The following is a 24,363-nucleotide window of genomic DNA, read 5'->3' on the forward strand; positions in this document are numbered from 1 at the left end:
GTGACTAAGGCTGAACACCTAGAAGTGTGATTTCTGTGTAATTCTGTGTAATTTAGAGTGTAAATTACACAGACTTACAGTGGTCCGTTTTGGGAAAACCCAGAAGAAAAAATCTTTTGAAATATAATTAAATTATATTTATATTTCGCCCACCTGTTCAATTTATTTCATTCAAAAATCCGTAAACCAAGTAATAGAATAACTAGGGCCTTACTTTTTAAATCTTCTTTTAGAGGGGCCCCCTCCAAATTTAAACCCTGTGCCCGCGGGGCCTGGACCCTCATCTATTTCGCTGCCTGTCTTATAAAAGCCATCAGTAAAGTGTAACTCAGTGTTAAAAAAGATTCCATAACACCCCTCTATCAAAACAGTCTCTTCGAACCAAAATATGTTGTCGATCGAAAAGCCTTATTTGAACATGAAGCGCACTATGGAACTTTTTTGGTCACTTCCTCGTCTCCATTTGTGCTTTTCTTGGTACGGCATTAAGTGAGTCAATCATGTTTTTATTCAGTTACACACATACACTAACATCATCATGAAGACAAGCAGTTGGCGGGTCCTTTACCGTCTTATTGAGGTGTTTGACACATCTACGATCCCTCTAAATGTGCCGATGAAAATGGCCACATAAGTTCATGTTTGAGTCATGCTTTTGTGCTTTTAGAGTGAATCATTTGTGCTGAACTTATCGACAGGGGAAGTCGACACTAATAGAGTCATCTCTTCTCCATTCTGCTTTGGCGTCTCCAGAAGGTCTCAGACACTCGGGTGTGTGAGACTCCAGGTGCAACCGTTTTAATTGGTGTTGCTCTTTCAAAAGCTCTCACTGCTAATTAGACTGTATCTCATCAACACCCATTTAGGATGCAAAGAATTTAGGAACACTCCAGTTTTATGGTTTGTCTCTGGAGATGTTATGCTTTACCCGTTCCACATTTTTATGATCCACAGTCGTGCATTAAACTTGTTTATGTCGCCATATTAGAATACAGATGTTTTCATTGAAAAACGGTGGCTGGGCCACCTTTCCACAGACCTGTAACATGGCCTCATGGCGTCACCTGCTCGTCTCCATGGAAACAAATGAATGCTATTAATTTTCAGGTAAATCGAACAAGACGATCTGGTGACAGTTACATAGTGTTACTGTTACATAGTGCACCTCTAAAATGCACAATTGATGAAAAACACACACTCAAAACAAAAACCCATATTACAAGGGCTAACATCCAGATAAATCACACAAAAGTCGTGGTTTGACAAAAATATGTGACAACGTTTATTTTATTAAATATTTGTTTAAATTGCCAAAATGTGTCAGTTGTGCATATTTTGTCCCTGCATTTTTTATAAAATGTCGCTTATGTAGACAGAGGGATTCAGAATTCAGCTCTACTTCAGAATTCAGCTCTACTTCCTGTAATTTTCAACTTAAAAAAAAAAAAAAAAAAGATTCTTTACTGTAAAATTAGTATAGATAGTTACCACAGAGACTATGCCACTGAACTAAGTAATGATTTGAAAGTATGTGCACTGAGAAGTCCCTGTCTCGTGTGTGTGTGTGTGTGCGTGTGTGTGTGTCTGTGTGTATGTGTGTGTGTGTGTGTTTGTGCGCGTGTGTGTGCGCGCGCGTGTGTGTGTGCGCGTGTGCGTATGTTCGTGTGTGTGTGCGTGTGTGTCTGTGTGTGTGTGTGTGTGTTTGTGCGTGCGTGTGTGTGTCTGTGTGTATGTGTGTGTTTGTGCGCGTGTGTGGTGTGTGTGTGTGTGTGTGCGTATGTTCGTGTGTGTGTGCGTGCGCGTGTGTGTGCGTGTGTGTGTGTGCGCGCGCGTGCGTGCGTGTGTGTGTGTGTGTGTGTGTGTTGTGCGTGCGTGTGTGTGTCTGTGTGTATGTGTGTGTTTGTGCGCGTGTGTGGTGTGTGTGTGTGTGTGTGCGTATGTTCGTGTGTGTGTGCGTGCGCGTGTGTGTGCGTGTGTGTGTGTGCGCGCGCGTGCGTGCGTGTGTGTGTGTGCGTGTTTGTGTGTTTGTGCGTGCGTGTGTGTTTGTGCGTGCGTGTGTGTGTGTGCGTGCGTGCGTGTGTGTGTGCGTGTGTGTGTTTGTGTGTGTTTGTGTGTGTGTGTGTGTGTGTGTGCGTGCGTGTGTGTGTGTGTGCGCGTGCGCGCGTGTGTGTGTTTGTGTGTTTGTGTGTGTGTGTGTGTTTGTGTGTTTGTGCGTGTGTGTGTGTGTGTTCAGTCTGTATCATTATTCTAAACAAACCTAGTTGTACAAGGCTCACATTTGTTAATACGTCTCCTGTCACAGATGTAATATATTTAGCATTCTTAATCTTGATCAAAAAACAAGTTTAAGATGATGATACTTGTTTGCTGTTGTTCCCTGTTTGTAAATAGCAGACACATATGTCCATTAATGTGCTTGCAGTCATTTTAAGTAGCAGCTATCATGAGAACACCTCAGAGATCACATTGGATTTGACAGACACTTTTTTTTTTCAATTAAATGTGTTCCAGGACATGCCGTTTTCAACTTGTTTTTGTGCATCTCTTTCACCTCTTGTCTGTCTCTGTACTATCTATCCCGAGCATCTGTGCAGTAATTTCATTTCCTTTCTAGACTCGTACATTAATGCCTGTTCTCCACACGTAGTCCCGGCAGCTGCCTTATCTCACTGTGTCAGCATTAGTCTAAAAACTGCCCAAATAATGCACTCGAGTTATTTTTAACCAGTGATATGGTGGTTTAAAAAGGGCAGAAATGTTGATATTTTACATGTTATTTCAATCCTTGTTTAGTTGCAGGAGAAAGCAGGATGTAAGGGATGAGATTAAATGGTTTGCTTTTGAAAAACAACTGCAGGGCATGGAAAGTATCTCATTGGCATCATTTACATGCTCCACCAGCCCTACAAACACGCCGTGATGAATAAGTAAACATTGTGTTAGTTGTAAGGTTTTCTCGGTAAATGCATCATTAAATAATGAAAAGTCCTCCGGCAGTGAGCTGGTATAAAGAAATAAATGACAAACTGTCTCTGTCATTTAGGTTGTTGAAATAATTACCCACATTGTAGGGCCTGTACCCCTCATATTGACCAAGCACAATTTTTTAATTTGACTTTTTTATTGTATTTTATTAAAGTAAAACAAAAATGCTTTAAAAATTGTTTCATCATTGCAATTCATTACAAACAGTCAAATTTCTCCCTCAAAAGTATGTTCTCTGCTCCAAACCTCCTGCTTTTACGGTTGGATTCATCATCATTTTCCTTATCCAGTCTACATTAGTCTGGTTATAGTCAAGACTTGTCTTTAAAGCTTTTATTTTGACAGAGTTTGATTAATACATTAACTGAAATTATTGTATCAAAAAGTATATTCAAATATCACAATAATATAGCTATTGCAGTTCTTAACAATCATTTCCAATATCGTTCAGCCCTTGTAGTTGTAAGAACGACACTCGAATGGCATGAAGAGAATTTACCACTGAACTACAACAACTACAACTACTACTACTACTACTACTACTACTACTACTATTACTTTCAGCTTTAGCCTCGTCATCGTTTTATGTCATGATATCCAACATTGTGCGATTATAGAAAAGAATGTATACATCTGCGCTTCTATGTTTGTGTCTTACAAGTCTTACGGCACATGATGCTGTGGTGCTACTTGCCTAACCAGTCGTCCTTATCTTCTAACAGCTTCATGGCTCTGCAGCTTTCACATTCAAATTCTTCTTCCTGCTCCTCAGCCTATAATCACGCTCACATCAACAAAGCCTCTCCTTCAGCGTTTGGGCTTACGGTCGGGGTGTAGCCTGTTGCCTTATGTTATTAAAGCAGAGTCGTTTCATGCACCTCTCGTCTGCTGCTGCTGCCGCTGACGACGACTAATTCTGTTTTTTCTTAAACTGATGACAAAGATTAGGGCGACTACTCAACCAAGCCCCTTTCTGATTGTTGCCTTTGTTATTTTAAACACATGCTCGCTATTTACAATGACAGTTTTCTCATCAAAAGTCATTTCATTATCATATTTCATGCTTCAGTCTTTACAGGTAGCGAGGTAACCGAGGAGGGGTCACTGTTTGATTTTGAAGCTGTCGTACAAGGGCCCTGTAGAGGGCCTGTTAAACCAATAATAATGAGAAGCCTCATTCCTTCTGATTCAAGTTATAGTTATGCTTCTTTCAAGGTACTTAGCAGGTCATTTTACATTCTGTTCATTGTAAAACACAACTTTGATCTAAAATGTCTTGGTAATAGAAACAGGTCCATTGACTTCCTGTTCAAAACTGCTGAACGTCATAGTGACATTTCACTGTAACGAGCAGCAGATTGTCATTTACATGTTTTTGTTTTAGAAAAGTGGCTATGAGACATTTTTAGAACTTATATGTGTCACTCAGAGTCCGAGTACGAGGATGTGGGCGGGGACAGGGGGGAAACGGGACTTTTCAAAGCGTCTGAGCCAAAGTTGCAGGAGAATACAGGATTACTCAAACATGCATGGAACAATCAAAATACAACTTTGAATAAACGAATGATGAGGAAACGTCATTGTGACAAGGTTAATATGTCATTAAAGACGATATTTGCACAATAAATCCCCTTTATTATGTATTCATTTTATTACTACCCCGACACAGACACACTATTATCACAGATATCACTATTTGTGTCCACACTAATATTCATCTTTGTCTCTCTTCTCTTCAGTGCTGTATAGATAACTACGAGGAGATGGTGAAGATCCTTCTGGAGCGAGGAGCCAGCGTGAACGCTCAGGACAATGAGCTGTGGACACCTCTGCACGCTGCTGCCACCTGTGGCCACGCCGGCCTCGTCAAGATCCTCGTTTCACAGTGAGGGAACACACACTACAAACACACACACACAATACACACACACTACAAACACACACACACAATACACACACACTACAAACACACACACACAATACACACACACTACAAACACACACACACAATACACACACACTACAAACACACACACACACACAATACACTACAAACACACACACACCACAAACACACAATACACACACACTACAAACACACACACACAATACACACACACTACAAACACACACACACAATACACACACACTACAAACACACACACACAATACACACACACTACAAACACACACACACAATACACACACACTACAAACACACACACACAATACACTACAAACACACACACACCACAAACACACAATACACACACACTACAAACACACACACACAATACACACACACTACAAACACACACACACAATACACACACACTACAAACACACACACACAATACACACACACTACAAACACACACACACAATACACTACAAACACACACACACCACAAACACACAATACACACACACTACAAACACACACACACAATACACACACACTACAAACACACACACACAATACACACACACTACAAACACACACACACAATACACACACACTACAAACACACACACAATACACACACACTACAAACACACACACACAATACACACACACTACAAACACACACACACAATACACACACACTACAAACACACACACACAATACACACACACTACAAACACACACACACAATACACACACACTACAAACACACACACACAATACACTACAAACACACACACACCACAAACACACAATACACACACACTACAAACACACACACACAATACACTACAAACACACACACACTACAAACACACAATACACACACACTACAAACACACACACACTACAAACACACACACACACAATACACACACACTACAAACACACACACACAATACACACACACTACAAACACACACACACAATACACACACACTACAAACACACACACACAATACACACACACTACAAACACACACACACAATACACACACACTACAAACACACACACACAATACACACACACTACAAACACACACACACAATACACACACACTACAAACACACACACACAATACACACACACTACAAACACACACACACAATACACACACACTACAAACACACACACACAATACACACACACTACAAACACACACACACAATACACACACACTACAAACACACACACACAATACACACACACTACAAACACACACACACAATACACTACAAACACACACACACTACAAACACACAATACACACACACTACAAACACACACACACAATACACTACAAACACACACACACTACAAACACACAATACACACACACTACAAACACACACACACAATACACTACAAACACACACACACTACAAACACACAATACACACACACTACAAACACACAATACACACACACTACAAACACACACACACAATACACTACAAACACACACACACTACAAACACACAATACACACACACTACAAACACACAATACACACACACTACAAACACACACACACTACAAACACACAAACACACACACTACAAACACACACACACACTACAAACACACAATACACACACACACTACAGACACACAAACACACACACTACAAACACACAAACACACACACTACAAACACACACACACTACAAACACACAAACACACACACTACAAACACACACACACTACAAACACACAATACACACACACTACAAACACATACACACTACAAACACACAAACACACACACTACAAACACACACACACTACAAACACACAATACACACACACTACAAACACACACACACTACAAACACACACACATTACAAACACACAATACACACACACTACACACACACACTACAAACACACAATACACACACACTACAAACACACACACTACAAACACACACACACTACAAACACACACACTACAAACACACACACACTACAAACACACAATACACACACACTACAAACACACAAACACTACAAACACACAATACACACACACTACAAACACACAAACACACACACTACACACACACACACACACACACTACAAACACACACACACACACACACACACTACAAACACACACACACTACAAACACACAATACACACACACTACAAACACACAATACACACACACTACAAACACACACACACTACAAACACACAAACACACACACACTACAAACACACACACACACTACAAACACACACACACTACACACACACAAACACACACACTACAAACACACACACACACACACACTACAAACACACACACACACTACAAACACACAATACACACACACTACAAACACACACACACTATAAACACACAATACACACACACTATAAACACACAAACACACACACTATAAACACACAAACACACACACTACAAACACACACTACAAACACACACACACACACACAACAAACACACACACACACTACAAACACACAATACACACACACTACAAACACACAATACACACACACTACAAACACACACACACACTACAAACACACAATACACACACACTACAAACACACACACACACTACAAACACACAATACACACACACTACAAACACACAATACACACACACTACAAACACACAATACACACACACACTACAAACACACAATACACACACACTACAAACACACACACACTACAAACACACAAACACACACACACACTACAAACACACACACACTACAAACACACAAACACACACACTACAAACACACACACACTACAAACACACACACACACACACTACAAACACACACACACTACAAACACACAAACGCACACACTACAAACACACACACACACTAGAAACACACAATACACACACACTACAAACACACACACACTACAAACACACAAACACACACACTACAAACACACAATACACACACACTACAAACACACACACTACAAACACACACACACTACAAACACACAAACACACACACACTACAAACACACAAACACACACACTACAAACACACACACACTACAAACACACACACTACAAACACACACACACACACACACAATACAAACACACACACACACACACAATACAAACACACAATACAAACACACACAATACACACACACACACACAATACAAACACACACAATACAAACACACACAATACACACAAACACACAAACACACACACACACACAAAATACAAACACACACAATACACACACACACACACACACAATACAAACACACACACACACACACACACAATACAAACACACAATACAAACACACAATACAAACACACACAATACACACACACACACACAATACAAACACACACACACACACACAATACAAACACACAATACAAACACACAATACAAACACACACAATACACACACACACACACAATACAAACACACACAATACAAACACACACAATACACACACACACACACACAGAAACTTTCATTGTCTCAGAAGCCGGACAGATTTAATGGCCTGGACTGGGTTAGGCTCTAGTTTACTGGATAAATAAGTAAGAACATATGTTTTGTGTAAGACAAATCATACAATTATACTATTTTAAGTTATTCGCTGCAGATACTTCTACAATGCACAGCAGCACAACACAGAGATATCAAGGCTTCAAATAGAGGGAACAGTGAACATTGTTGTGTTTGGCAGTACTAATAATTCTTTACATTTTATAGCTGTGAAGGGAACGTTATGAGAGCGTTGCTGTTCTTATCAGAGTGACAGCACGCATTAAGCAAACATATTAAATTAACTTTGGCCTGAGGACTTGTAATCACATTTTAAATAATATACGTGTCGTATTTGTGTTGATGCAGTTCACGGTTCAATAAAAATGACCCTGTTTTTCCACAGGCACATAAGCTGCTGCTTAAAGAGGGTTTAATTACAATGACAATTACAATTCCATTTTCTGAGATAGCCACAAGTGCAGTATATGAATTTAAGTCACCCCGACTCACCCCCAGTGTCTGCGAACAACTGGTGTGTGTTATTGTGTGTGAATGGGTGACTGGTTCCTTAATGTAAAGAGAGCCTTGACGGGAGAAAAGCGCTATATAAAAGTGAACCTTTTTTATTTTATATACTGCTGCTATTTGACATGCAGGACTTGTCTACTGACTAATTGAATCAGCTCTAGGCATTATATGCATGACAACGACTGATTAACTCGAGTTGTCTACTACTATCAGGACTCAATTACCTATTTATGATGACTTTCCACAACCTTTGTCCAAATGTTCTACTATCTATTGATCAATAAAAACTAACTAAAGCAAAGTTCTTGTAAATGTGTAAATGTATTGGGCCATTGGAGATATGGAGATGTCTGAACTAAAAATATCATAGGCAGGACATTTGCGAAGTCACAGTATAATCATGGTTTAAATAAGACAATAAACCACATCCTGATAACTTATATTTACCCATACTCTATATATTATAACGTAATAAACAAATCATCTTTTTATCATTTAATTCTATTCAGTTTTTCAAACAATATAAAATATTATGAACATAAAAGTATCACTGAACCAAAAAGAGAGAGCATACAGACAGTAGTATAGTCCTAAAAATGTAGTCCGGCATAACTGTTCATAATTTGCTCTAAAGTCTAATACATTTGTAACCTGGCTCTTGCCAGATGAATTCTAACAATATTTGTTTCACAAACTCTTGAGAATCCATCTGTTTGGGCTCGTGCTGTTGAATTTGAGCCCTTCAAACTTAAACAAACACGATGTGTGACTCGTTGACCAATCAGATTCAAATATTCGTCATGACGATCCGCCTTTCCCTGACTGCTTTCATCGAGAGCTGGTCCAGATCGATATTGTGTAGAGCTCAAGTCAGAGTGATGCACATATCAATCTGGCGGTGCCAGGTTATTACATTTGTATTACATTAATTTTCATAGTTTTTTTTTTAATGTCAATTATAATGTCGGTCCAGTCCTTGATTTTTTTGTGATGCAGCTCCAAAGGTATCCATTTATTGTTTCCATGTCTGGGGTTTTGAGGCCCAAATGCATAGTTCTGAACTCAAGTGGGACGGCAATCACATTTTTAGGTATTTAAGATATCACTGGGACAACGATCCAAAGTAAACGAGCACCTTTACATCCTTGTGCCCTGCAGCGGTGCCGACCTCCTGGCAGTCAACTCTGATGGAAACATGCCCTACGACCTTTGTGAGGACGACCCGACACTGGACATCATTGAGACTGCTATGGCCAACAGAGGTGAGAGTGTGGAGACATCCGAGGACACAACCCGGTCTATTTTAAATACATCAGTCATGGATTTGTCTGTAGACAGATGCAATAATGAGATTATGTTTTACCCAGAGCTCCAATTGTGAATCTGCAAATACTTGGAAATGTTTGATTTCTTCTCTTCAAGGCGGTTTGGTTATTGCCCTTTTTGTGAAGTTAAATCATGGCAAGGCATAAAAAAGCAGTCAAACCCTCAATTAGAAGGCCAGGCAAGTTTATTTGTAGAGCACAATTCATACACAAGACAATTCAAAGTGCTTCACACAACAGGAAACAAACATTAAAATAACAAAACAAATAAAGACATAAAAGAAGAAGAGTGCAAATAAAATCATTTCAGTCATATGCACAGCTAAAATGTTTTTAGCCTAGATTTGAACATTGTGAGAGTAGAAGCCTGTCTCACATCTTCAGGAAGAATGTTGCTGACTCTGGCACCAGCAGGAGGCCGGTCCATGTTTAGTCCTGACTCTGGCACCAGCAGGAGGCCGGTCCATGTTTAGTCCTGACTCTGGCACCAGCAGGAGGTCGGTCCATGTTTAGTCCTGACTCTGGCACCAGCAGGAGGCCGGTCCATGTTTAGTCCTGACTCTGGCACCAGCAGGAGGCCGGTCCATGTTTAGTCCTGACTCTGGCACCAGCAGGAGGTCGGTCCATGTTTAGTCCTGACTCTTGCACCAGCAGGAGGCCGGTCCATGTTTAGTCCTGACTCTGGCACCAGCAGGAGGCCGGTCCATGTTTAGTCCTGACTCTGGCACCAGCAGGAGGCCGGTCCATGTTTAGTCCTGACTCTGGCACTAGCAGGAGGCCGGCCCATGTTTAGTCCTGACTCTGGCACCAGCAGGAGGCCGGTCCATGTTTAGTCCTGACCCTCGGCACCAGCAGGAGGCCGGTCCATGTTTAGTCCTGACTCTGGCACCAGCAGGAGGCCGGTCCATGTTTAGTCCTGACTCTGGCACCAGCAGGAGGCCGGTCCATGTTTAGTCCTGACATTGGGCACCAGCAGGAGGCCGGTCCATGTTTATTCCTGACTCTGGCACCAGCAGGAGGCCGGTCCATGTTTAGTCCTGACTCTGGCACCAGCAGGAGGCCGGTCCATGTTTAGTCCTGACTCTGGCACCAGCAGGAGGCCGGTCCATGTTTAGTCCTGACTCTGGCACCAGCAGGAGGCCGGTCCATGTTTAGTCCTGACTCTGGGCACCAGCAGGAGGCCGGTCCATGTTTAGTCCTGACTCTGGCACCAGCAGGAGGCCGGTCCATGTTTATTCCTGACTCTGGCACCAGCAGGAGGCCGGTCCATGTTTAGTCCTGACTCTGGCACCAGCAGGAGGCCGGTCCATGTTTAGTCCTGACTCTGGCACCAGCAGGAGGCCGGTCCATGTTTAGTCCTGACTCTGGCACCAGCAGGAGGCCGGTCCATGTTTAGTCCTGACTCTGGCACCAGCAGGAGGCCGGTCCATGTTTAGTCCTGACTCTGGCACCAGCAGGAGGCCGGTCCATGTTTAGTCCTGACTCTGGCACCAGCAGGAGGCCGGTCCATGTTTAGTCCTGACTCTGGCACCAGCAGGAGGCCGGTCCATGGTTAGTCCTGACTCTGGGCACCAGCAGGAGGCCGGTCCATGTTTAGTCCTGACTCTGGGCACCAGCAGGAGGCCGGTCCATGTTTATTCCTGACTCTGGCACCAGCAGGAGGCCGGTCCATGTTTAGTCCTGACTCTGGGCACCAGCAGGAGGCCGGCCCATGTTTAGTCCTGACTCTGGCACCAGCAGGAGGCCGGCCCATGTTTAGTCCTGACTCTGGCACCAGCAGGAGGCCGGTCCATGTTTAGTCCTGACTCTGGCACCAGCAGGAGGCCGGTCCATGTTTAGTCCTGACTCTGGCACCAGCAGGAGGCCGGTCCATGTTTAGTCCTGACTCTGGCACCAGCAGGAGGCCGGTCCATGTTTAGTCCTGACTCTGGCACCAGCAGGAGGCCGGTCCATGTTTAGTCCTGACTCTGGCACCAGCAGGAGGCCGGTCCATGTTTAGTCCTGACTCTGGCACCAGCAGGAGGCCGGTCCCTGAGGTCCTCAAGAGTCAGAGATGGTTCATATGGCACTAACATGTCTGAGATGTACTTTGGTGCTAGGCCATGGAGAGACTAACTTGCTTAATAACAAATGAAGCCCCAATAATGCCAATAACTTGAACTGTAGACGAAAATTAATACCAGAAAATGGCCAAGTTCATCCATAGGTTTCTGTACCATTTTGAATCACAGACACATAATATTCAAAAATTGAAATCCGTATTATGTTTCTTTTTTGAAAAGGAAATGGGAGATTTCAGTATTTAATGACTTAAAAACACATTGGCGATACTGTTGCCCCCTTTGCACATGTTTTTATTGGAGTCTTTTTCTCCCTAATGAGAGGTCGATGTGTTCCTCTCTTGGGTGTCCGAGACTGAAGAACACATTACAGCCGGGTTGTGACCTCCAAAAGCACTTAACGCCCCTTGTGGCCTTAGTGCTGATACTTGAGGGATCTACTCTGCTGTGTTTGACGTTCTTTTAGTCCTAATAGATTCAGATTCAGGCCTGAGCATACACTGCTGCTCAGTTGAAATAAAACTCTGATCCACCTCTGACTGGCACAGCCGTCTGACACTAACAGTATCTTTTTCACATTATTTTAACAACACTAGAATGAATTAATCAATTGATCAATTGCCCTAAAAGTAATACCTACAATATTTTTTGTTGTCAAGAATGATTCAGAGTTGAATAAATATGTTTGTTTATGCTTATGTCTGTTTGCTTGTTTGTTTGGTTGGTTGTTTGATTGTTTGTTTGTTTATTTGTTGGTTCACTCTGCCTTTGAGGGAACACATGCGTGAACAAAGTGACATAAATGCGGATATATATATATATATATATTTTAAGTAAGTAACAATAGTACGTACTTACCAACATGTGTAGTTGTTTCCAACTGATTTCAAGTCCAATATGTGCAAGTTCCTTCAGCTTCTTTAGCTTCTGCTAGACCGTTACCACAACAGAATATTGCTTTAGTCACATGTGCATTTGTACCTTTGCAGTCTCCTGGAAATGACAACTCAGAAATTGCTGTACAAGTGTTTTCAACAGCTATTCACTTTGTATGTTAGTATAGCAAGCTACCTGCAAATAATTGATGAAGTTGTAAAGTACATTATGCGTGGACAATTAACAACAACAACAACATTACGCGTTAACATTAAATAGCCGCTTAGTCGATAGAAGTCAGTGAGTTGCATGCAGTGAACTAAATGGCATGAAGGCCGTGAGCTTCTCCATCATGCAGAACCACATAAATGAGAGGATAACACAACCTTGCTAATCCGACTGTGTAAACAGTAAACAGTGCCTTTAACAGTTTTAAGAATGCAAATGGGGAACACGACGCCGCTCATGTGGGTTGTAAACTGGATGTTAGACATGTTTGAACACCCACAGACTGCCAAACGCCGCTGAAGAGGGGGTAAAAACGGCACAAAATGAGCTTCTCGGTTTACAATTGGCTGCGTAGCTGCGCTCGATACAGATAGGAGTACAGACGAGGAGGAGAATGATTATGAAGGCGATCAAAGTGGGCTCTGGTGCTGCTAATTGCCCCTGCACTGTTCCCAGCGCTGTTGTGTTGGAGAGGACTTGGCACACAGCTTATGCACAAAACACACTCACACGCACGCACGCACACACACACACACACACACACACACACACACACACACACACACAATTCTGAAGGAGAAATCCGGAATATATTAAACTCTATTATGCTACAAGGGATAAGTTGTTTAAGACTAAAGGAGACATACATACATAAGTTACATTTTTAGTCTACTAGTATTGATTCCTTGATTCATTGTTGCAGTTCTTGTTTACATATTACTCCATTTACTTATAATTTAGCATGAATCACCAAAAATATCTAGAAATGAGTCAGAATAACAAGTAAAAAGTTATCATTATTTAGAAATCCAGTCAAGTTTTAAGTACTGATTGCTATTTTTCATGTGAAATCCATAACAGATTTGGCAATAAAAGTTGGAATGTTTTGTTTGATTCATTTGTTCTTTTAGCACAACTGACAAAATATGTCTCCCTTTCTTTTTGGGTTATAGTGATCGAGTTTAAGCCAGTTTGAACTCCCTGTTCCAGCGTGTCACACATTACAGTTTTGTTGATGGGTTTGTATAGTACAGTGGTTCCCAAAGTGGGGGTCGCTAGATGATTTAAAGAAATAATTGACAATAACAATATGACACAGTATTATATATATATATATATATATATATATATATATATATATATATATATATATATATATATATATATATATATATATATATATATATATATATATATATATATATATATATATTTATAAAACTGTATATTTTTTGTTAAATTAAGGTCAATAACACAATACACTATTCAAATAAATAATATTAAACACGTTTTATTACCACTTTCAATATTATTCTACAGTGGGGGTTGCAAGTTGGTTGAATAGTCCTTTTGGGGGTCCCGGCCTGAAATGGTTAGAAACCCTGCCCTAGTAGACAAATGTGTCCTTATTAGGTTTTGTAATAAAGGCACAAGTTTATTAAGAACAAATGCAGTAAATGCAACAGAACGACCACTCAAATACCAAAATCACACTAAAGTTATTACATAAGATTATATAAAAGTATGACTCAATAGGTATACGTGCTTCTATATTTCCCTTGAACATTAACTGAAGCCTACCAACAACTAACTGCTTCTTGTTTTGAAGTGCAAACACGTCAGACAGGAAAATGAACAACGCTTGTTATACCACATTTGTCAAAAGTGAGCCTTGAGAAAGTTTTACTCTTTATGTTGTTTTCCAACTTGTACTCTTAAATTATGTGCTGATGTATTGTGTGTTTGCTAAATCCTGCAGGGACCTTGTGTAGATAACTTGAACATGCAGTAAACAAGCCTGTATTAGGAAAGTACTAGCTGCCTGGAGGAGTGTCACTGAACTCAGCCAAAGCTGGATTTCTGTGGCACTTGCTGTGAATGCATCACTAAACAGCACTTTAGCTGCTCATAGACAGAACCGCCCTGTCACCTCCATCAAAACCCGCGGCCGTCACATGTCAGCCGTGCCGTGTCCGAGGCAGGAGTGTGACATTGAACTGAGGGGCCTGGTTTTGGATACAAGGACACGGAGCAGAGATTTTGCCTTCAGCGACGCCCCTCCTGATTTAGGCTGCAACTTTCTGGCTGTAGTAAAATATGCACTTTGAGGTGATGCCTGTCAGACACCACGTCTTATTTTTTAGTACGTGCTCCATCTTCTATTTCTATGACCAACTTTCATGTAGTCGTCATGAGAAGGGCTGGGCGTAGCTTTATGGTCAACACACACGCATCTTTCATCTTTTTCTCATTACAAAACAAACAGTGATGTAGGCTCAAAGTAAAGTGCTTTTTTGTGTGGGTTTAGCTTCCTCCAGCTGAGACTATTAAAAATGCACAATATTGGAATTATCATCATAGAAAATATGAAAAAAGGAACAACATACTATATTCTTGAACTAAATTGATACATGTTAATTTAATAGATGTGACGTGGGGTGGGCAGTATTGACAAATTTCAAAAATCCAACAGAAATGTGTCTTCAAAATCAGTCAAATGTACACTTATTTGAAGGTTTACAAGTTTTAAAAAATAAAAAAATGTCACAACATTATCTAAATTCCAATATGTAGCAAATTTTACATGACAAATTCCTGTATTTTCTGGACAGGCATCACACAGGAGATGATCAACGAGACGCGGGCCTCGTCGGAGCGGAGGATGCTGGGAGATATTCAGACGCTGATGAGGCAGGAAGAGGAGGTCAACCAGCAGGACTCCCAGGGTGCCACTCTGGTAAGTCTGACACAGCCAGCACCATCTCTCACTATGACAGAAATATTGTCCCAACAACAGGAAGTGCCTCTCCTTTTCCAGTGTTTATATAAAGTGAGAGACATATCTGGAGGTAATCGTGCCTCAGGAAATGATAAACGCTCAAACAGGGAGAAAGATTGTATTTGGTGACCTTCATTTTGTAGGTGTGCCATAAAGTAAGAGCCAGAGAAATATGGTGCCTCGGTAATTATTATGGTATTTCAAATCGACCAAAAGAGGATGCATTTAAGACGTTAAAAGCACATTCATCACACATAATGTTACACGGGAAGTAAATAATGACACTAGATTATAAAAAAAGGAAATGGCAAAAGAGAAAGACTTGTAGCTGCAAAATAACATCGCATTAAAGGCAAAGAAAAGAACATGAAATGATTTCTGCAAATACTCATTGGAACAGGGACTTCCTGTTTGTGTGATTTGGGGTGATCTCAGTTGTATAAGTTTGGCAAACGTAAAAAGCACCCAGGATGACTCTAGTTAAATCTTGTTGTTCAGACTTTAATTGGTGTTGCGTTACAAAATAATTAAAATTGAATCAACCATGCACTATAGCAGGAGTCCAATTATTTTCCCTCCACGGGCCATATTTAAACCCAGACAAGTGGCGAAAGGCCAGACCGCGATCAATGGTGTCAACGTTCTCAGCCTTATAAGGTATTTAATCTATTATTTCTTCGACACAAGCGCAGACTTATTATTGCACTACATGTGGCAATTAAAAATATAGGGAAAAAAGGACAACAGTTGTTATTATCCCCTCTTAATACCCTAAAATAAAATATAGAGAAAAAGTTTCAAATGAATACTTTTCACCTGCAGTGCCTCGCCTCAAAAATAAGAAACATCACTGTCTTTTTTTGCTGCGGAAACTATGTAAATGCCTGTGTTTATTAAAGATATTGCTTTGCTCTCTTTAAGCCACAAAACCTCTGGAGACGATCAGGCATTTAGACAGTCCTTATGAACCTAATGGTCTATCAAGAAGAGCACCTCTGTGGAGCTGCCATCTATTGCTTTTTATGTAATGATGACATAAACCTGTGATTAATAGTGAATATTACATTTTATAGGATGTGATAAAAGGTAAATAAAAGACAGCAGCAAAGAGCAAGCAGAATAAGGCTCAAAATATTACAGAAAGGTCTTATATACACGCCATATTTTCACGTTTTTAAAAAGTCTTTATTATACTGTATTTTCCAGACTTTAAGTCGCACCGGAGTATAAGTCGCACCAGCCAAAAAATATATAATAGAGAAGAAAAAAACATAAATAAGTCGCACTGGAGTGTGAAATGCGGTTGCAAGTGTGAAAATAACAAATAATATCACATATAAGTCGCATCCCGGCCAAAACTATGAAAAAAGGTGCGATTTATAGTCCGGAAAATACAGTAGATTGTTAACCTCTACCCATCATTACATCTTAGACAAACCTGTTGCCTTTTTATGTCTAACTAGTTTTCAGTTTTATAGGATGCATTTCAACCATCTCATTCTAAACAAACATCATTAAAATCTACCCCTCGTATTAGCTCCTAAAACAGTCGCTCTTCTTCTTGTGGTATCACCCACACATTTGTATTAAACTGTGAATGCAATTAATCGGCATCGTTGTGACTGTTTTGCCGGATTCAAAGCGGTTCTTCCCGATACGAATTGCATAGCGACCTGCAGACACGTGTATCCATCCTTCACAAGGTTACCACAGCTGTCTGCGCCAGATCAAAACCCGGGCCGCTGTAAGAAGAGCTCTTTGTTATGTATGAGAGATTATGCTGCAGCTGGAGGGAGGAAGTCGCGGGACAGGGGAATGATAGTAGCCCAAAATAACCAAGTAAAGCCCCAGGTATTAGCACAGATTGTCTAATGGTGCTTTGTGCCCTCCTGTTAATCTTCACTGCGCCACGATGAAGCAAAACCGGAGCATGCCTGATTAAAATCAATGATGGCGCTGTAGAAAAGTACTTGTATAAGCTTGAACGGGGAAAAGAGTTGATTAAAAAAAGGGTTAAAATGTACGTTTTAAAAGAGCAGCAGCAGCGAAACCCAAATAAACCCACCATTTGAATAATAATGACACTGTTAAAATAGTAGAAATTAAGTGAGAGAAATTCAAACTACAACGTCAACCAAATACGTGTCTCCGAGTGTGTAGCTCCTCCTGACGTCGGCTCAAAAAGAGAAAATGGTGGCTCGAAAATGAACTCCACTGCCAACATTTCAAAAGCCTTTCGACAAAAGTTTGACGAAACCCACGCCCCGGTAGGTCCCGGGTGTGTGAGGAAGATAGAACGCACCCTGAGAATTGAAATGCCAAGGCTTCAACCTTTAAATCCAAAAGTGGCAAAATTCCCACATCACAAAAGCCCGTTTCCCTCTGAATGCGTCTCTATCGAGGCGCCGCCACATCCACCATGCAAAGTGCCTTTTCTTATTCTACACCTAAAATACATATCTTTTTTGCACATATTTATCTCTTTTTAGCAACAGTTTCCTTCACCCTGCTCTGCTTCCCACATTACCATACCACATTTTCACTTTCCAGTACAATTGTGCCCAGCAGTTACTGACATTTGAGCGAATTACAATCAAGTTCAGTCTTTGCAAGTTTGGGACTCCGCGGACCTTAAACGCGTTCCAAAAGAAGTTTGAATCTCCCGAGCCGCGAGAGCAAAGATAGGTGACCTTTAAATGTTGAGGTCCCATTTTGTCGCGAGTTATAGAATGTGACAAATCAAATTTAAAACAACACTCCCAGTGAGTATGTGCCGACGCCTCTACGCGCCGCGGGCATTTGATTTCCAACTCCGTGAACTGCAGCTTAATTCCCTCGGCTGGTGCTTTGATGGTGATGCAAAGTCAGAGCCCAATCTCTGATCTGGAAGGCGCTCGGTTTGTTTGAGGTCTAGTCGTTGCGTTTTACATCGTTCACACAGTTATAGGAGCGTTAAATCAAGCCGTCGGGCGATATGTCGTTTTGAAGCTCCCACGTTCTTTGTTTACATTTTTATTTTTCTATTTTTATTTGTGGGATACGTCTGTTGAAATGTAATTGGATGTGGTTCTTCAGCCTCTGCTGGTCATCAGATACATTTAGTAAAGGAAAAAGAAGAGACACACTAAGTAAACGTATAACTCAGACCAATGTGTTTAGTTGCGTGTGTATTTGAGACGCCTAGAAAGAGAAGTGTACAACTGCCGTTTTCGCAGAACCATTCTAAAGTTACTTTGAGAACACATCAAGACAATCCAGGGAACATGCAAGACAAGTCATTTGCTGATGTATTTAAAAACATGAACATGAAGATTGTTTGTCCTTATCAGACTTATTGAACTAGAAAGCAGGATATTTCCATTTATGTAGCATTTGAATACACAATATCATATTTTTTTTATCTGCATTTATATACTTATAAAACCTATAAATATCATACTTATTCATATACAAATATATGCTCTTAGGCTTTCATCTAGGTAAACTTGACAGACTTTCATCCTGTTCTGTCTCACACATTCATTATAAGACACACATTTCACCCCTATTTAAAAAGCTATTATTAATTATGTATTTATTTTTACAGTATATTGTAAAATACACAATACCATTTAGATTACAATTTAAATTTATGGTGGGTAAGATAACAAATCTTACCCTTTCCTGTTAAATCTGTCATGTTGACCCTAGAACAATTGTAGGGCAGTGTATTTACTGCAATATTCATCTGTCCTTTTCACACTTGCACTATTCACCTTCACATAATTGATTTTGGAGGTGCCTGGAGGCTCTGGAGAGGACCGTCTCTAAAGCAACGTGCACTAGCTCTAATGATTCCACTGGACTTGCAGGTGTCGTGCGGCACATAGTCAGCACTTTGGTTTTAGTCCCTTACTTAGCACTAAGCATTTTAGCCAACAAGAAATGTGCCCTTAAAACTAATTGATGGTCCTTTCTCCCTGTGCCAGCTCCACATTGCAGCAGCGAATGGCTACGTGCAGGCTGCAGAGTTACTCCTGGAGGGAGGAGCCCGCATGGACCTGAGGGACTCCGACGGGTGGCAGCCGCTCCACGCGGCAGCGTGCTGGGGTCAGGTGAGGTCAACACAACACGAAGAGGGGATGTGCTGAAAATGAAATGTTTGTGGTTTGGTTTTCTAGATGCACGTGGCAGAGCTGCTGGTCTCACATGGAGCCAGTCTCAACGCCAAGACATTCCTCGAGGAGACGCCCATCGGTAAGAACAAAACTGTTAGAAAAAAAGTTGACAGTCTCGTCTCCAAAGAACGACGGGCTGTCTTGGATTGTAATGAATGTTCTCTGGACTCTGGACTCTGTATTCCATGTTTGATCAGGTGGTCCTACCCCAGCCCACCACTGTTTAGGACATGGATAAGAACATGGCACATTCACTAGTGACTGAATGTCCCTCTGTTGCACTCTGTCTTTTGTTCTTTTGTTTACTTTGGTCCCTGTGTAATATTTCAGGGATGTGGATAGACATGGATATTATTCGATTCCCTACACTTGTTCAGATGTTCTGTTCTGATGAGTTTGCCAGAGGAAGTGTGGATTCATTTTAAGTGGCTTTCGTGACTTTATTAAAAATGTCTTTATTGTTGCAGAATACTGTGTTGTTCAGTAACTATTTTGAAATAAATAATGCTTTTTTTTAACATTTAGATTTGTGTGAAGATGAAGAGTTTAGAAATATATTGTTGGACCTCAAACACAAGCATGACATCATCATGAAGTCACAGCTCAAGCACAAGACCTCACTGTGCAGGAGGACGTCCAGCGCAGGCAGCCGTGGGTAAGTAGTGACACCTGCTGGGGGCCAGGCACTACTACAACTCAAATGAGATGTTTTTAAAGGTAGTATTAGAAAATACTCTGGTAATGTTTAGTGCATAATACAAGTAAACTGTAGTCATGATTTCTATAAATACAAAAAAATAAGTGTTCTAAGTGTGATATTGACCTGTATCCATAGTAAAGTGGTGCGGAGGGCCAGTCTGTCTGACAGACACAACTTATGTCGTAAAGAATACGAGACCGAGGCCATAGTGTGGAGAGGAGGCCGAGAGGAGCAGGACGCCCGCGAGAAGGACACTGACCAGGAGAACAGCCAAGTGCTCAATGTAAGTGTGCGCTTGTCTGGAATCAGACTGAATACTCTCTCTGAGGTCTGCGTCAAACTAAAACCACTTCCTGCTCTCGCCTGCTCTTGTCACTGCCACACAGAAGAAATACCACAATGGAAAACCTTTTTTCTCAATCTTTTTCTTGCACTTTAGGTGTGATGCAACATATTGTGTTTTAGGCACTAGAATTGCAAAACTGTACTCTAATGGATGGTTCAGGGAGAGTGCAGTGTAAACAAAGGGACTTAATTTGGCTCTTTAATAGAACAGTCTTTGTCTCACAGGTGAAGCCGATGCCCGCCATCCTCAAAGACAGTAAACCAAACGGGCTCATCTCCACCACCACGTCCATGCCCCCACAGTCGCCCTCTAACGGCACGACCCCACCTTCAGACAAGACCGCCCTCATGTCCACGCCCATTCAGGACGAGCCCTGGCCCCGGGACCGCCCCCAAACTCTGTCAGAGCTGAAGAAGCAAAGGGCAGCGGCCAAACTAATGAACCACCCCTTGTTCAACGGTCACCTCGGCAACGGCTCCACGGACTCCTTCTCCGACGGCAAAAACTATTCTGATGACCCCCGCATGCCGCTGGTCTCGTCCAATGGCAGCGCAGTTTACTACACTCCGGCCAGTGGGGACCCGCCCCTTCTGAAACTGAAGCAGCCCCTGGAAGAAGAGGCCCCCAAGCCTCGGACCTGCTGCTGTGTGTCGTAGCACCCTGCACGTGATGTCACTGAGCGTATCTCCCTCACACCTCCTCCACTGCGCAGGGGAACCACGCTCGTTACTGAAAATGGAACCTTGCCATATGAACAAGTGACGGATGTTAAAATGGCTGAATCGAAATCACTTTATGGGGAAATACAGAGAAGCAGAGGAGATATTGGCCACAGAAAGTTTGGATTTACATGAAATGCCTCTGATCCGATGGAAAGAGAATCTGCCTGTAGCTGCTCAGAAAAACTACGGAGATTCAAATCAAGAATTGAAATCTATGAAGTAACTCGAGGTACTGCAGGTCGCAGGTGGGAGGTCCTTTGTCTCCACACACAGGTTGTTATATATATATATGTATATATATATAGATATACCGTACTTTCAGGTGAGCACAACAGTCACAAGTCTTTCAGACCAAACCTCTTTTATAATCTCCATGTTCAAAACAAGGATGGTAGAATTATTACAATTAGTGTTACATGTCAAGACCAAGTTATTGGAAGGCTTTATGAGGTCAACCTTTACGCTTTTACCTTGAAACATTACAAAGAATTATCTTAAAAAAACAGATTATTTTCTAAAATAAGCCAAATATCACGACATTTACTCACTTTTCCTTCAGAAAGACCATGAGTCACAGTAGTTTGGAGCCAATAATACTAATTAAATAAGTATTAGCTTATTTGTGTCTGTGAATTTGGCCCTATAACAATCTGCATTTGGGGGAAACGTCTAAAAGTTGCCCTTTCGAGCCTCTTGATGATGGCATGTGACGGGTAAAGGGAAGACATGCCATATCCAGTGTTCACAACAGTATTTGCCCCAGTGTTATGTTCAAACTGCTCCTCGCCGTCGATCCTTAACTCCCCGTTCCTCCGCAATGGATGATTAAATAAGCATTGTTGACAGTTCGCTGTACATTTTAATTTATATACTGTATTGTACTGTGTAAAAACATAATGGTAAAACTGAGTGTATTTATTATTTGAATGGCATGTGGAGAGTGAATGGTTTTGAGTTGAGCTGGTGACTTGACCAGCAAAGCACCTTCTGACATGAAAAATCAACTGGTGGAGCTTAAAGTTAAAGGTCTTACTGTTCTTAATGTGTACATGCTATTGAAAACACACTAATCCATCCTCGCTCAGGTGGATTATTGTGTGCCATTACAAATAACAGTGTTATTTGTGTATACGTCTTCTTTTTTAGTGGCCATCGTGTGGCTCTGTATGTCATGGTGATAAATAAGTATTACTGTAAGTCAGTAATCACTGTTAAGTTAACACAGACGTGACCCCGCTAGGCCTTTAGATCCTGTTTGTGTGTAGCAAATCATATTTGTCCCAGTAGCTATTCTTTTCACGCGATGTAATATTAGTTCAACAGCCCAAAGTGTTAAGTGGACTCCTGTATATTTTGTTGTTAAGTGCCAAAGAGTCTTTTCTTAAAAACGATGAGTATTTTGAACCTTATTGCGGCAGCCCTTTTCGGTGTACAGTACACAAAAGTCATATATTTGGACAAAGAGTTGTAAATGTATCCCCCTTCATCTATCAAAATATACTTTGGCGCAATTGCATATTATTTGCATTTAGCCAGTTAAAGGTGCATTGTAGAAGAGGTATGTAGTGGAAGAAAATGCAAGTTGTTCAATCATGTTAAGCACATGTAAAAGAATGAATAAATGAAATCATAATCGCAATTAGAACCAAAGTCACTAGTTCAATTGTACATTCAGCCTCAAAGTTACACAGTGCACATTTACCTGTAGCTCCAGGCACTCAAACTGTCAAGTGTTGTTACAATGTCGTGGTCAGTATCAAGAAAGGGACAACCACTGTTTAAGCAGTAACTCGTGTCACGTACAGGAGGCTTGTGTGAGCCTTACGGTCCATACGGAGAAGATTATACGCAAGGCAAACTACTGACATTTTGTAATTACTGGAATATATTCATGGTTGCAGTAACATATTTGGAATAAATTGTATATTTTGAGAATTTTACCTGTTGCTTTTTATTCAATTGTCTTCTTCTACAACATTATAATGAGTATCTTTCCAAAACGTGTGAGCGAAGTGGTCCTAGTCCCTCTCATCCCTGCATGGGCCCCGTCTCTGTCCTTCAGCTTCACCAGTGGTGTTTTCCCTCTGCCTTTGATGGTCCTGCTGTTCCCCACCTCAGAGGTCAGCGGGGTCAGCGTCTTCTCCAGCTCAGGCACGAG

At 41.2% G+C, this 24,363-nt stretch overlaps 1 protein-coding gene across 1 annotated transcript in view; it reads left to right on the plus strand.

Moving 5' to 3' along the window:
* Window positions 1-22,480, plus strand: part of ppp1r16b (protein phosphatase 1, regulatory subunit 16B) — a 99,382-nt gene extending 76,902 nt beyond the window's left edge. Inside the window, exons 4-11 of the mRNA XM_072452621.1 lie at window positions 4,725-4,870; window positions 10,171-10,274; window positions 16,114-16,238; window positions 20,249-20,374; window positions 20,441-20,516; window positions 20,963-21,092; window positions 21,273-21,420; window positions 21,708-22,480. Of these exons, the coding sequence (XP_072308722.1) occupies window positions 4,725-4,870; window positions 10,171-10,274; window positions 16,114-16,238; window positions 20,249-20,374; window positions 20,441-20,516; window positions 20,963-21,092; window positions 21,273-21,420; window positions 21,708-22,139 (1,287 nt within the window). The 3' untranslated portion in view covers window positions 22,140-22,480. The remainder of the gene's footprint in view (window positions 1-4,724; window positions 4,871-10,170; window positions 10,275-16,113; window positions 16,239-20,248; window positions 20,375-20,440; window positions 20,517-20,962; window positions 21,093-21,272; window positions 21,421-21,707) is intronic.
* The last annotated feature ends 1,883 nt before the right edge of the window (window positions 22,481-24,363 follow it).

This window comes from Eucyclogobius newberryi, unplaced genomic scaffold (genome assembly GCF_026437365.1).
Source record: "Eucyclogobius newberryi isolate DKJ021-1_F unplaced genomic scaffold, fEucNew1.0.hap1 SCAF_19, whole genome shotgun sequence".
NCBI lineage: Eukaryota > Metazoa > Chordata > Actinopteri > Gobiiformes > Gobiidae > Eucyclogobius > Eucyclogobius newberryi.